General features: G+C 43.5%; 1 protein-coding gene across 11 annotated transcripts in view; it reads left to right on the top strand.

The window, feature by feature from the left end:
• Window positions 1–14,224, top strand: part of PUM2 (pumilio RNA binding family member 2) — a 334,312-nt gene that overhangs the window by 155,303 nt on the left and 164,785 nt on the right. For all 11 annotated transcript variants that reach the window (XM_030198823.1, XM_030198814.1, XM_030198820.1 and 8 more), the window contains one exon: window positions 10,890–11,019. In XM_030198823.1, coding sequence (XP_030054683.1) covers window positions 10,890–11,019 — 130 coding nt within the window. The remainder of the gene's footprint in view (window positions 1–10,889; window positions 11,020–14,224) is intronic.

A 14,224-nucleotide genomic window follows, 5' to 3' on the forward strand; every position in this document is an offset into this window, starting at 1 on the left:
GGGAGGATATTCATTTTAACCGCTGCGATTCTTCCAAACCAGGAGAGTCCCATTGAATGCCAACGCTCTAGGTCCCTACCAATGGCTTGCTGTAGAGGCAAATAGTTAAGTGCAAACAATTCCGATAACTCCCAGGGTATCTGAACCCCGAGATACCTTATATCCCTTGCGGTCCATTTAAATGCAAAAAAAATTCTTCAAATTATCCATCAACTGAGGTGGTATCCGGACTGCCATCCCAATGGACTTGCTCACGTTTAACTTGTATCCTGACACGGCCGAGTACGCCTCAATTTCCTGCAATAAATTTGGCAGAGAAATCTGTGGTTTAGTCAGAGACAAAAGGACATCATCCGCAAACAAAGCAATCTTGTATTCCTTTCCCCTCACCGTCACCCCTGTAATATCCACGTTGTCTCGGATCGCTGTGGCTAACGGCTCCATTGCTAAAGCGAAAAGAAGAGGCGTTAGCGGGCAACCCTGTCTCGTGCCTCATTCCAACTCGAAAAGACCCGAATGACCCCCATTAATTCGAGCACAGGCTTTGGAAGACTGATAAAAAGCTTTAATCCAAGATGAATAGAAGGACCCTACCCCAAACTTATTCAAGACCTTATCCAGGTATCCCCAATGGACCCAATCGAAGGCCTTTTCTGCATCTAACCCTAATAAGACCAGCGGCAAATCCTTCTGCTGGGATACATGAAGTAAGTCCAGAGTCCTCCTGATGTTATCCATTGCCTGTCTATTGGCCACAAAGCCCACCTGGTCTGGATGGATCAAAGTGGGGAGCACCCGAGCCAATCTGTTTGCCAGCACTTTAGCCAATATTTTAACGTCCGTGTTTAAAATGGAGATCGGACGGTATGATGCACACAAAGATTTGTCCTTCCCCGGCTTAGGAATAACAGCCAACCAAGCTTCCATCATGGACAACAGCAAACGATCCCCTTCCCTCACTGAATTGATCACCCTAGCCAAATATGGAGCAATCTCCGATGCGTAAACCTTATAAAACTCGTTCGTCAGTCCATCCAATCCAGGTACTTTACCTGCCGGCAAATCTTTAATTACCTTTAGTACCTCCCCAACTGTCACCTCAGCGTCCAAATCCTCTCTCTGACCATCCGTTAACACTGGGAGCTGTCTGTCTGCTAGGTAAGCCTCAATCTCATCGTCCCGTACAGTGGCATCCTGCCTATATAATGCCTGGTAAAATTTTGCAAAACAATCACGAATATGAGGGGAGCTAGTTACTTGACCACCCCCCCGTGTCATGCACTCTCAATATGTGTCTGTCAGCCCGCAACTCTCTCAGTTTAGTCGCCAGGAGTCGCCCAGATTTATTTGTACATTCGTAGTGAACCTGCTTCAGACGTGCATGCACAAAGCTCAGACTTTCCTCATGCAATGATGCCAATTCCAACCTCACCTCCTGGAGCTTCTGCAGAACAGATACCAACCCAGAGGCCTTGTATCCGTCCTCTAGTGCCCCCAATCTCTCCATACACATCTGCAAGCGTACTCCAAGGTCTCGATTTCGCTTACTAGCACATTTTATAAAATATCCCCTAGTTACAGCCTTAAAGGCATCCCACACCACACCTAACTTAGGGCCCGAGTCAAGGTTCAACTCAAAATATTCCTTTAAAATAGGAACAAAATGCTGAACTATTTGAGTCTTGCAATAAGCAGTTATTTAGTGACCACCTCCTATCCTTTATCTCCTCCCTCAAGGATGGAATAATCACCCATACTGGGGCATGATCCGAGATAGTTATATGCCCAATGAACGAATCCCCTCCCCCTTCTGACAAAGTTTTATCTAATAACACATAGTCCAATCTAGAGTGAGACAAATGGACATGAGAATAAAAGGTATAGTCTCTAGTCCTTGGATGGCTAAAACGCCACACATCGTACAGCCCCATGGAGTCCACAAATCTCCCCAGTGCCTTAGAGAGTCTATAATCACCGGAGACTGGCTGAGCTGATTTGTCCAATCCAGGTTGCATAGTAGCATTAAAATCCCCTGCCACTATCAATTTTCCCTGTGCAAAGCTCTGTAGGTCTCTCTGAAGGCGGACAAAAAATTGATCCTGCCTCTCATTAGGGGCGTAAACACACCCCAAGGTAAACTCCTCGTGGTCCAAGAGGACATGCAAAAACAGGTAACGACCCTCAGGATCTCTCTTCAAATGCAAAAGCAGCACCTGCACATCCCTGTGGAACATAATGGCCACCCCCCCTCTTTTTTGCTCCCTTGATATCAGAAGCAAAGTAAACTATGGGGTACTGCGAAGAGCACACCAGACCCTCTGCCCTCTTAAGTAAGTGGGTCTCCTGCAAAAAAATAACCTGGGGCTTAACCAGTCTCAATTCCTTAAACAAAGCATGTCTTTTATAGGGTGTGTTTAAGCTTTTCACATTATATGTCAAGATCTTAAAATCAACCATGTGCTTGATCTCTGATATAAGAGAAAAGAAACAAAAACAATAGAGAGCACTCATCCCTCCCCCCTACCCCCAAACAACTTCCCCCCCACAACGACCCCTCCCCTCCTCCAAAAGTCCACCCCCCCCCCCATTCCAACCAGCCCCCCTAACAAAACTCAACTATATCTTAAGTATATACTCAACAATCCCCACCTCCCCTAATCCCTCAGCCACCCCCTAGGAAACTCCCCCTTCTATCCCTCGAACTCCCCACCAGACAGTGCTCTACCACACTGAATGGGACAAATAGGAGCAAGATAACCCCAACAAAACCAAACAGACTGTCCTCCCCCCTAAATTCTTCCCCCCTACACATAACCCCGCTCACAATAAGATAACAGCCATAATGTCTAACATTCACAGAACAAACCTCTGTAGGTCTAATGCAAGACATGTACATACAGTATCCAATCCATCGCAAATTAGCCCTGCATTGTCCACCTAAATTCAGAACCCCAAAGCATTAAGCCCTTAATCAGTATCAGTTCCATTCTCATCGTTTCTTATCCTTCACTGGGATCCTTTTCCACTTCTGTAGCTGCGCTCTTGTTGCCGGCGCCATTGTTCCCAGTGGAACGGTCGCTGCTGTCAAACCAGCCTCCTGTAGTAGTTTCCAAACTTCCTCCAGTTTACATCTGAGCTGTTTTCCATTCAATACAAAGCACAAAGCAAAGGGAAAAGACCATCTGTACGCAATTTTCCCCTTCGATAGAATATACAAAGCAGGTTTCATCTCCCTCCGTTGTGCCAGAGTAAATGAGGACAAATCCTGATATACCGACACTTTAGCTTCATTGTAGTCTATGGGCGGTATCTGGCGCACTTTCACCCATAGTTTGTCCTTAAAGGATTACGATGAAAAACGCACAATAATGTCTCTGGGCTGATTATCACGCAATCCTCCAATAGCCCTGTGTGCTCGATCCATTTCTATGGCGCTAGAATCTATGGTCTCTCCAAGAATTTTTTCACACAGCACACGCGCACCACAGCTGGCACATCTTCTTTGTTGTCGTTCTCTGGAACCCCACGAAACCGCAAGTTATTCTGCCTTCCGCGGTTCTCCAAATCATCCATTTTATATTGAAGCTCCTCCGTCTGAGCTGAAAGCTTTAGAATGCGTAAGTCCATATTTGTAAATCCTTCAGCCTGCTCGTCCGCTCTCTCTTCCAGGCTCTCCACCCGGCTGCCCAACTCTCGCAGATCACTACTAATGGCGTCCATATGCTCCAGGATTTCTGTTTTAGACGCTTTGATCTCTGCCCGAATCTCTTCTAAATATTTAGCTTATGTCTTAGAATTGTTGTGCTTTAACAGGCTTTCTAATTCTACCCGTGAAGCTGCCGATTCGGAGTCAGACGAGTGATCTGGGACGGGCGACACGTGACGGGCCGAAGTCCTCACAGATTTTCGCGCCGAACTGCGCTCACCCTCTCGGGGGTGCAGAGCCAGATGCTTGCTCATCCTAAGCTCGCTTATTTCACCGATGATCCCAATAACTTTTAATCGCAAGTGGGTTCCGATAACAGCTAATTATAGCAATTATTATGCAGGGAAGTGCAGGAGCTAAAGATTCAGGCGTCCATTTAGTCTCGTGACGTCACTTCCTCCCGGGACTCGCCCTGTTTTCTATCTTTTAACCAGTTTTTAATCCACAATAGAACACTACCTCCTATCCCATGACTCTCCAATTTCCTCTGGAGTCTTTCATGAGGTACTTTGTCAAACGCCATCTGAAAATCTAGATACACAATGTCGACCGGCTCACCTTTATCCACATGTTTGTTCACCCCTTCAAAGAAATGTAGTAGATCGGTGAGGCAAGATTTCCCTTCACTAAATCCATGTTGACTTTGTCTCATTAATCCATGCTTCTGAATATGCTCTGTAATTTTGTTCTTAATAATAGTCTCTACCATTTTGCCCGGCACCGACATCAGACTCACCGGTCTATAATTTCCCGGATCTCCTCCAGAACCTTTTTTTTTTTTTTAATTGGCGTTACGTTGGCCATCCTCCAGTCTTCCGGTACCACGCTCAATTTTAAGGATAAATTACATATTACTAACTATAGCTCCGCAAGCTCATTTTTCAGTTCTATTATTATTTATTGCATTTGTACCCCACATTATCCCACCTATTTGCATGCTCAATGTGGCTTACAGAGTGTTGTTATGACATAGTCATGACAGGATCTTAGATACAATTAGTGATCAGTACTCTGAGATGAATACCATCCGGTCCAGGGGATTTGCTACTCTTCAGTTTGTAGAACTGCCCCATTACATCCTCCAGGTTTACAGAGAATTCATTAAGTTTCTCTGACTCTTCAGCTTTGAATACCATTTCCGGCACCGGTATCTTACCCAAATCTTCTTCGGTGAAGACCGATGCAAAGAATTCATTTATTCTCTCCATTACGGCTATGTCTTCCCTGATCGCCCCTTTTACTCCTCGGTCATCTAGCGGTCCAACTGATTCTTTTGCCGGCTTCCTGCTTTTAATATACCTAAAAATATTTTTACTATGTGTGTTTGCCTCCAACGCAATCTTTTTTTCGAAGTCCCTCTTAGCTTTCCTTATCAGCGCTTTGCATTTGACTTGACATTCCTTATGCTGTTTCTTATTATTTTCAGTTGATTCCTTCTTCCATTTTCTGAAGGATTTTCTTTTAGCTCTAATAGCTTCCTTCACCTCACTATTTGTCGTTTGGTCTTCCGTCCTCCTTTTTTAATACGTGGAATATATTTGGCCTGGGCTTCCAGGATGGTGTTTTTGAACAGCATCCACACCTGATGTAAATTTTTGACCCTCGCAGTCTTTCCTCTAAGTTTTCTTTTCACTGTTCTTCTCATTTTATCATAGTCTCCTTTTTTAATGTTAAACGCTAACGTATTTGATTTCTTATGTATACTTACTTCAAGGCTAATATCAAATCCGATCATATTATGATCACTGTTATCAAGCGGTCCCAGCACCATTAACTCCTGCACCAGATCATGCACTCCACTAAGGACTAGGTCTAGAATTTTACCTCCTTTTGTTTGCTCCTGTACCAGCTGCTCCATAAAGCTGTCCTTGATTTCATCAAGGAATTTTACCTCCCTAGCGTGTCCCGATGTTACATTTACCCAGTCAATATCAGGGTAATTGTTTGCGTCCCTAATTTCCTTTAACATTTCTGCATTCTGTCTGTTCATCCTGGCCAGGCAGACGGTAGTACATTCCTTTCACTATCCTTTTCCCCTTTACACATGGAATTTCAATTCACAGTGATTCCAAGAAGTGTTTTGTTTCCTGCAGAAATTTCAATCTATTTGATTCAAGGCTCTTGTTAATATACAATGCTACCCCTCCACCAATTCGATCCACCCTAACACTATGATATAATTTGTACCCCGGTATGACAGTGTCCCACTGGTTATCCTCCTTCCACCAGGTCTCAGAGATGCCTATTATATCTAATTTTTCATTTAGTGCAATATATTCTAACTCTCCCATCTTATTTCTTAGGCTCCTGGCATTCGCATATAGACATTTCAAAGTATGTTTGTTGTTCCTATTTACATGATGCTTAGTACTTGATAGTATTAATTTGCAATCTTTTGTCTGATTTTTATTTAAGGACACCTGATCTACTACGGTCTCTTTTGCAACCTCACTATCAGGATACCCTATCTTCCTTGTTTTGGTGATATCTTTGAAAGATACCTTATCCTAAACCATGCGCTTTTGAGTGACTGTCGGCCATCCCCCCTTCTGCACCAGGATGATGCTCTCCTTTTAGAAGACATCCCTCCTCCAAGTCAGCACAGTGGCTGCCAAACTGGACGTCCCTGTAGGCCTTGGAGGAGTAGCCTAGTGGTTAGTGCAGCGGACTTTGATCCTGGAGATCTGGGTTCAGTTCCCACTGCAGTTCCTTGCGACTCTGGTTAAGTCACAAATAAGAACCTGTAGTAAAGCAGCTACCTCAAGAGTTGGCAGCAGCAGTTCCATGGTGGCAGTATACTGAGCAGCAGGGGCAACTAACTGAAGTCTTGCAAAGTTGTGAGGAGCTGGAAGGAAGGACCCAGGCACTGAAGTGTAAGAAGTGATCTTCCAGGAGGAAGGGGTCCTGCGAGAGAGAGAAAGCAGCCCAGTTAGAGTGTACCATGCTGTGACAGAAGTGAATGGGTTATTGACCCAGCAGCTGACAGAAATATAAGAGAATGTGTGCATAGAGTATATCAGTGTGTGGGAGTACCAGGAAAAGATAGCAGTGCTGGAGAGTAGAATTCAGACACTGCAAGGCTCAAGAAAACTACTCAGACAAAGGTTCGGCTGGATAACTAACTGAGAGAAGTTAGAAAGAGAGCAAAGGAAAAGCATCGGATACAAAGGACTCATGTCCTGACTGACTCCAAGGAGATGTCTCTCCAGCTAGAAGACTTAGGCAACTGGAGGAAGAATCAGGAATCGCATAGGGCATGGCAGATTCCTTAGAGGAGACACCAGGGACCACTAGTCCGAGCAGTTTCACAAGTAGTTCAGTGGTAAGCTAGGTGTGTTGCAAGTAGGCAACCAATATCAGAAGGGCCACACTGGACAGAGTGAGGCCCGACTAGTACTAAGAAGGAGGGTCAGTCCAGTGTCCCTGAGTTCTAGAGAACAGTTACCAACCACTGTAGTCTAGAGGTGACTAAAGACCTGGATTGGTTGTTCCAGGCCTATGAGGAATCCACCTTGAAGCAGCTAAAGGACATTACAGTGAACCTCTCAGAGTGGGTAACCTATGAGTTTTACCTGAAACCATTGTGTTGGAGTTTTACCTGAAACCATTGCAAGAGGTGGAGAGTTTGAGGTCCCAGCTCAAAAAGGAGTTTTGAGCAAATGCTATGTTGCTGGAGTAGAAGCAATCAATTGAGGAGCAGCTGAGTGAGGTCCGGAGAGAGAGGAAGGAAAGGCAATTGAAAGAGGTACAGATTACTATCCCAGAGTTTACGCTGCCTCAAGAGCACTGTGACTTGGAACCCCAAGAGCAGAAGATAATAAGGAGACTTGAAGTATCAGGTTGGGAAGAGTGTAACCTGACTTATACTGAGGAGGTTGGTCAATCTTACACCCCAGAGGTAGGGGCGACAGTTAAGACTGCTGATTTGCGGAGTGAGGTACTTCATGGAGATGATGGCAGCACCATGGACAGAGGGACAAACATCATTGTGGAATGTGACTGTCCCTTGAGCCGGGTGCTAGACGTTTACCCTGAACCTAAGAAGCAGAATGTGGCTCCAGTGTGGAAGATGGATGGCTGAGTCCTGCTGATGCAAGATCATTGGTGTGATGGGGCCCAATGGCTTCTCTGCTTATTGTGCCCTGTCTGTGTGATAGTGTTGGAGATTGTACGTGTCCAGGCAGGGAGGCTGGTTTTTGCCCAGGGACAGGATTCCCAGGGATTGGTGGGGGTGAGTGTTACACTCCAACCCCTAGGTAGGGTGACTCAGGGTGTGGCAAACTCTCAACCTTTTTATGGTTGAGCTGAGGGGGAGGGTATGTGAAGAAGTGGTTGGTATGGCGATGATCACTTCCTCACTGAGTGTGCAGTTTAGCTGCCTGAAAGCAGGTGGCTCTAAACTGCCAAACAGGCCCTGAGCCAGAAGGCTGGGGCTCAAAGGGAAAGAATGTTAAATGCCCTGAGAGAGTGTAGAACCAGTGAGGCCCAGAATCTAGAGGCTTCCCAGGGTGCGGTCCCAGTGCAAGAGGTCTCTGGAAGGAAAGGTCCTGAGAGCAAGGATCCTGCAATCGTGTTCTGTTTTCTGTGTTACCTGAGGAAGGCCTGGGGAAGTGGAGTGGCCTTCAGTGGACATTTCCACCCTGAGTTTGTGTGAAGAAGAGATTCCAGTATGGTAGGAGAAGTTCCGTGGAACCTAAGTTAGGAGACTCTGAGAAGTGACTATTCAACCTGTGAGAGCTGTGTTTGGGACAAGCTGCAGGGCTCTGATTCATGAGGGAAAACAGTACATCATAAAGTGTGCAATCTGTTGGGGATAGAGAGTACAAGGATTGTTGTATTTGTAAGACTTTATTGAAGGTTCAGAATCTGTGAAGAAACAAGCCTGTTTATTTTCCCTTTGTACAGAAATAGTTCCTTTTGACCTTTTCACTACCCACTGCCTTTATCTTAAAGGAGTCCAAGCCTTCCCGTTGCTCACAGCTTATCATATGAGACCAGAAGCAAAGTAACTACATTTAAATGTTTATTTTTGTATTTCATTTTGTTAACTTGTACTTTTTTTAATGTATGAGTTGTGTTGTATACTAATGTGTATGGCCAATGAGATGTGAATAATGACCTGAAAGTCCAGGTGGATACGAGTGAGTGGCTGAAGAACAGAAGTGAAAGAATGTTTATGTACAAATAATAGAGATTCATAGAAATGCTGAAGATTTTGACAGATAAGGACTACTTGGACCACCCAGAACTGCATGCTGTGAGAAAGCAATGTAAATGGTGGTCTCACAACCAAGATACTTGTCAATAGTGATTGTTATAACAGCAGTAGTACCTTTAAAAGTGGCTTTAGCATTGGAAAAGTAGCTACTATTTTTAAATAGCAGAAGGTTGACGTATAATAGTGTAAAAGTGAATGAGGCTATTTTCTGTGGATTCCCAATTTTTCTGTGAGAAAAAAAGTGCCCAAATCTGTTGTGCTGACTATAAATGAAGCTGTGTGATTACAGTGGTGCTCCTGTCCAGAGATATCTCATTATGAGGTAGGAGTAAATGTACTTGGGTCTTTGAAATGAGTAAAATGGGTCTTTGGATTTTTCAACTGAATTGAGTGTGAACTCAGATTCATGGGCAGGGTGGAGGGCATCTACCCCTGTAAGCCCCAGATCTCTCTCTTCAAAGTATAATGAGCTATTACTACCCTAACTAGCTCCCAAGTTTTTTATTCTGTGATAATTGTTTGGTGGTACCTGATGAGTTTAGGACATTTTGCTGTTTAGAGGTAAAACAAAACAAAAATGGTGAATTGAGACGGAAATTTGGATGAAGCGGTATCTTTTGCTGAGGTCAGGTTTTGTTTTATATGGACTCCTTTTCAGTAAGGAGTGTCATCTGTAAACCCCTAGATACTTTATACTACCCCACTCCCACTACCCCTAAGTTTTGACACTTCAACTTCCAAAAAGGAAATATTTAGAATCTGTTTTACTCCCATATTTCTAAAGCTAGTATATGATGACTGGAGTGACAGAGTTCATTGATTTTAAGAGGGTAATGTCTGCAAAAAGAGCTATTTTATACTGGCCCATCCCTACTGTCATCCCTTTAACGTCACTATTCTCCCTAACTCTAACCACTAATGATGCCATACTCAGTGTGAATAGTAGAGATGATGACAGACACCCTGCTGGTTGCCCCACTTTAAAGGGAATAAATCAGAATATTTCCCATTTACCTTCACTCATTTGTTGTGCCCTATGACTGACTTATAATCAGTCCTTCAGTTTTACACATGTAAGAGTGAATTTCAGCACAACGTTTTGGATATGTTATGCTCCCAAACACCAGTTGCTTCATTATTTATAATACATTGTATGACATTGAACTACTAATGACATGTGTTTTTGAGAGAGAATATACCCACAAATTCAGTAACAATATCACTAGAGACAAAAGTGAAGTAAAAAATATATTTACCCCCTACTTATGGGCAATCATTCAAAATTGGACGCACAAGTGTAGAATAGTGCCTAACTTAATTAAGTGGGCACTAATTGGCTTTAATGGCCAATAATGTCTCTTAAGTGGCGTTGACACTAATTGACACCAGTTTGCAGTTATGTGCATAAGTGCACTTATGTGCTTTTTCTATCATTTTAACACCAAAGTTTTGTATCATATAATATGGGAGGGGCATGGGTGGGTCAGGGGTGTGTCAGGCACTTAGGTATTAAGTTTGTAGAACACCATTAGATATGCGGCAACTGGCAGTATTTAGGTTCAAGCATTTACACCAGACTTTGATGTGGCATAAATGCTTGCACCTAAAGTTAGGTGCTGAAATACCAAGTTACACTAGTATTCTATAGCAGCTTCTGTGCCCAACTTTACCATTATAGAATACTTGCTTAGCGCTCAATATTTTAACACCTAACTTTTGGCGCCCTTTCTTGAATTTAACCCTTAATGTTTTGCTGACTTTCATCAAATTAAGTTATTGGATTTCCTCTTAGCTGTATGTCACAGTTTAAAGTTAATAAGATTCATACAAATTTGAAATGTTTAAGAAACCTATGCTACCTTATAGTTCATGTGTATTACAAAAGAGTAGTGTGCCCATTTAGAGCATTTTTTTGGTTTGCATTTCAGTTTTTACAGGGAAATTTTTTCTGTTGTCTTTTATAAGGTTCTGCGTGCTGGAACAAGTCAGCGCCCACTTACTCCCAGTCAGGGCCAGCAAGGCCAGCAGAACGAATCACTCACAGCAGCAAATCCAGCACTGGCATTTGGTCAAGGTCTTGCCACAGGCATGCCAGGTATTGTACAGATTTTTAAAGAAAACATTAAAAAAAAGATTCTTTATGCTGTAATACTGAATTGTGGTCTCACTAGTAGTTAATCTGCAACTGCAATATCTCAACTGGTCAGAATTACTGTTTTGGGATCTTGCCAGGTATTTGTGACCTGGATTGGCTACTGTCTGAAACAAGATACTGGGCTTGATAGACCTTCGGTCTGTCCCAGTATGGCAATGCTTAACGTTCTTATGACAGCAGCTGATATTTGTTATTTACATAGCGGTACAAAATATACAAACACTTTACAGACAGCTGAGGTGACAATGCTGTTTTGGTAAGGGGAGACAACCAAATTCAACTAGCGCTGTTTCCTTTTCCCCTTCCCTGACCTGCATCCTTCCCCCTCTTGTATTACCTCCTGTTCAGAAATCTCCTTATCCCCTTCTCCTTGCCTAGCACCTTCTGGCCCCATTTCTGTCCATTTCTCAGCTATGAACGCCTCTAATATCTCCTACCTTTGTGCAGTATCTACCTCCCTTTTCTTGGCTTCTAGCAATTGAAGGAGCTGCCATCCAGACCCCTCATCTCTCTACAGGTGGTGATAGAGCAGTAGCAACTCTAAACCCTGGTATTTAAGGTGGCAGCAGGGGTGAAGTGGAGGGAACCAAAATGACATGTCCTCATGTCGTGCCCTTCACCAGAGCACATCCCCTTCTGCTGCCTTTAAATTTAGCTATAAAAGAGACTACAAGTAAAGGTCCCAGAGGCCATCTGTTTTAAAATAAAACCAAAACAATAACCCAGAGCTTATAGAGTATCACACTGTTTTCTCATCAACCAAAAAGATCTCTATTCAAATACCATATAAAGTGGTGCAGTCTTTTTTTAAGGGAGGAAAAGCCTCAAATAATGATAGGATACTCCTTTGTTGATCACTAAGTCAACCTAAGGGAGCTCCTTCCATTCATCACAGGCTGAAAAACCTCCTTAATTCTAAACATATGGTTCCCCTTCCCCCCCCCCCCCCCCCCCCCCACCAAAAAAAAAAAACACTTGATTCTGCATTTTGCTAGTGTTATGAGGTTCACTTATCTCTCCAGCTGTTCAGTCTCTTATCACTGTCCACGGCCCAACTTCGGCCCGAGTTTTGATTCCTGCATCAGGGTCCGTGATGCCCATCGACTCGTGTTCAATGCTGGCTCCTCTGGGATAAGAGACTGAACAGCTGGAGAGATAAGTGAACCTCATAACGTTAGCAAAAAGCAAAATCAAGTGTTTTTTTGGGGACCATATGTTTAAAATTAAATAGGTTTTTCAGCCCTTGATGAATAGATGGAGCTCCCTTAGGTTGAATTAATGATCAACAAAGGAGTATCCTATCATTATTTGAGGCTTTTCCTCCCTTAAAAAAGACTGCACCACTTTATATGGTATTTGAATAGAGATCTTTTTGGTTGATGTTAAAAGAAAACCATCCAGCCACCCAGTAAAACTATTATTAAAATTATGTGATGACATTTATCCTATTCTCTATGGGAGTAAAATCTGAAGTTCATACAAGATGGGATAGAAATTCAGTATAAACTCTGTATTTCCTGTTCTGTTCACATAGCTGATGTTTGAGTATCTTATGTTAGACTGACACCTTGTGACCAGTGCTGCCCAGTTTAGCTGGCATATCTACAAGAGTTATGCACCTGTTGATCTCATAAGTCCCAAATATCGCATGTGATCCATTCCCTCTAGTCCCACTGGGGTCTCTTTGTTCATATTTCCTAACTTCGAATGTAAGCCTAACCCCTATTGATTGGCCCTAGAAACTTCTGGTTGTCACGGGTAAACTATCGTTTCCCCTGATCAGAGATTTCCAGTTTAATACACATCTCTCCGGTTCTTTTTACCTATATTCAACTGAAATATTTTCAGAAAACCTCTTCACGCTTGAGCCAAAGTATGCACAGCACTTCTCATTTTTTCAACATCTACTGTAATTTGTTTGCTTATTGTGAGGGAGACTGTAGGTCACTGCGACTTCCCCACAATGTCAGGGCCACCTTAAACCCCTAGCCCCACCCAAGTGGGAAGTGACATAGGAGAAGTGGAGCCAGGAGGGCATGAGCCAGGAAGTATGAAGGGCTGGGCCAGAGCTAGGTTGGGGAGGCCCAGAGGGAAGCAACGAGGATTTCAGGCTGCTAATTAACACTTTAAGGCAAAGTGGTCAGTTAAGTTTCCTTTATTCAGAGGGATAATTGCTGGCAAAAAGTTTCATGAGACTGATCACTGGCAATCGGATGTCGGTTCTCCTCTAATGAGCTGCTTGCCTGACAAAGAAAGAGTACAGAACTATATAGGCAGAAAGCAGCTTACATCAGTGGGTCAGCTAACAATTAGCTCTATTCAAACAAATCAATAGATCAGCAAACATAAAAAAGAAGATAGACTTTTATAGGTAGGATACAGATGGTTTTCAGAACTGCAAGCATGAAAAGCACAGAACAATCCTCCACAGTAAAATACAAAGAAACGCACAACAGTGGAGGCGACCAAACAAAAGGTTCTTACAACAATGGTGTTCAAGAAAAGTGTTTTATTGAAGTCTTCATAAATGACCTGACACGAATCATGTTTCTGCCAAATTGGCCTGCCTCAGGGGTCCAAACAAAGCAGCAACCTGCACCAATTTAACTGCTCCTTCAACACTGCAGCACAAATGTTTTGCTACAGAATGGAGTGTTTCTGTTTGTGCTGCAGTGTTGACGGACTTCTGAGGCAGGCCAGTTTGGCCGTAACACAATTCATGTTGGGTCATTTATGAAGATTTCACAGAGGACAAGCAGGCTTACCATTCTTACAAGTGGGTATACGCATCCCAAGTTGCCCAGGTCAGCAAAATGCCATAGAAAAGAACGAGAGCTTTCTGGAGCGCAAGCAGTGCTCCAACACGCATGGTCAAGTCCCTTCCTGCCAGCAGCATGGCCGCGCCTTTCAGTTTAGTTTTTTCCACATGAGAAGCAGCAGATGTTTTTGCTTGCTCCTCACATGTCTGGAAGAGAGCAATTTTTGTGCCTTTCAGCGGTGTTGCTACCTGCTCCACCCCCCCCCCCCCCCCCCCTCTTTTTTTCTCTTTATTTTCTTCAGTTTGTTTAAAAAAAAAAATAGTCCCTTACCGGTCCCTAGCTTTTTTGCCCATGTTTAAGTTTCTGTTCTTTTTCAGCTCTGGACG

The sequence above is a fragment of the Microcaecilia unicolor genome, chromosome 3 (genome assembly GCF_901765095.1).
Source record: "Microcaecilia unicolor chromosome 3, aMicUni1.1, whole genome shotgun sequence".
NCBI lineage: Eukaryota > Metazoa > Chordata > Amphibia > Gymnophiona > Siphonopidae > Microcaecilia > Microcaecilia unicolor.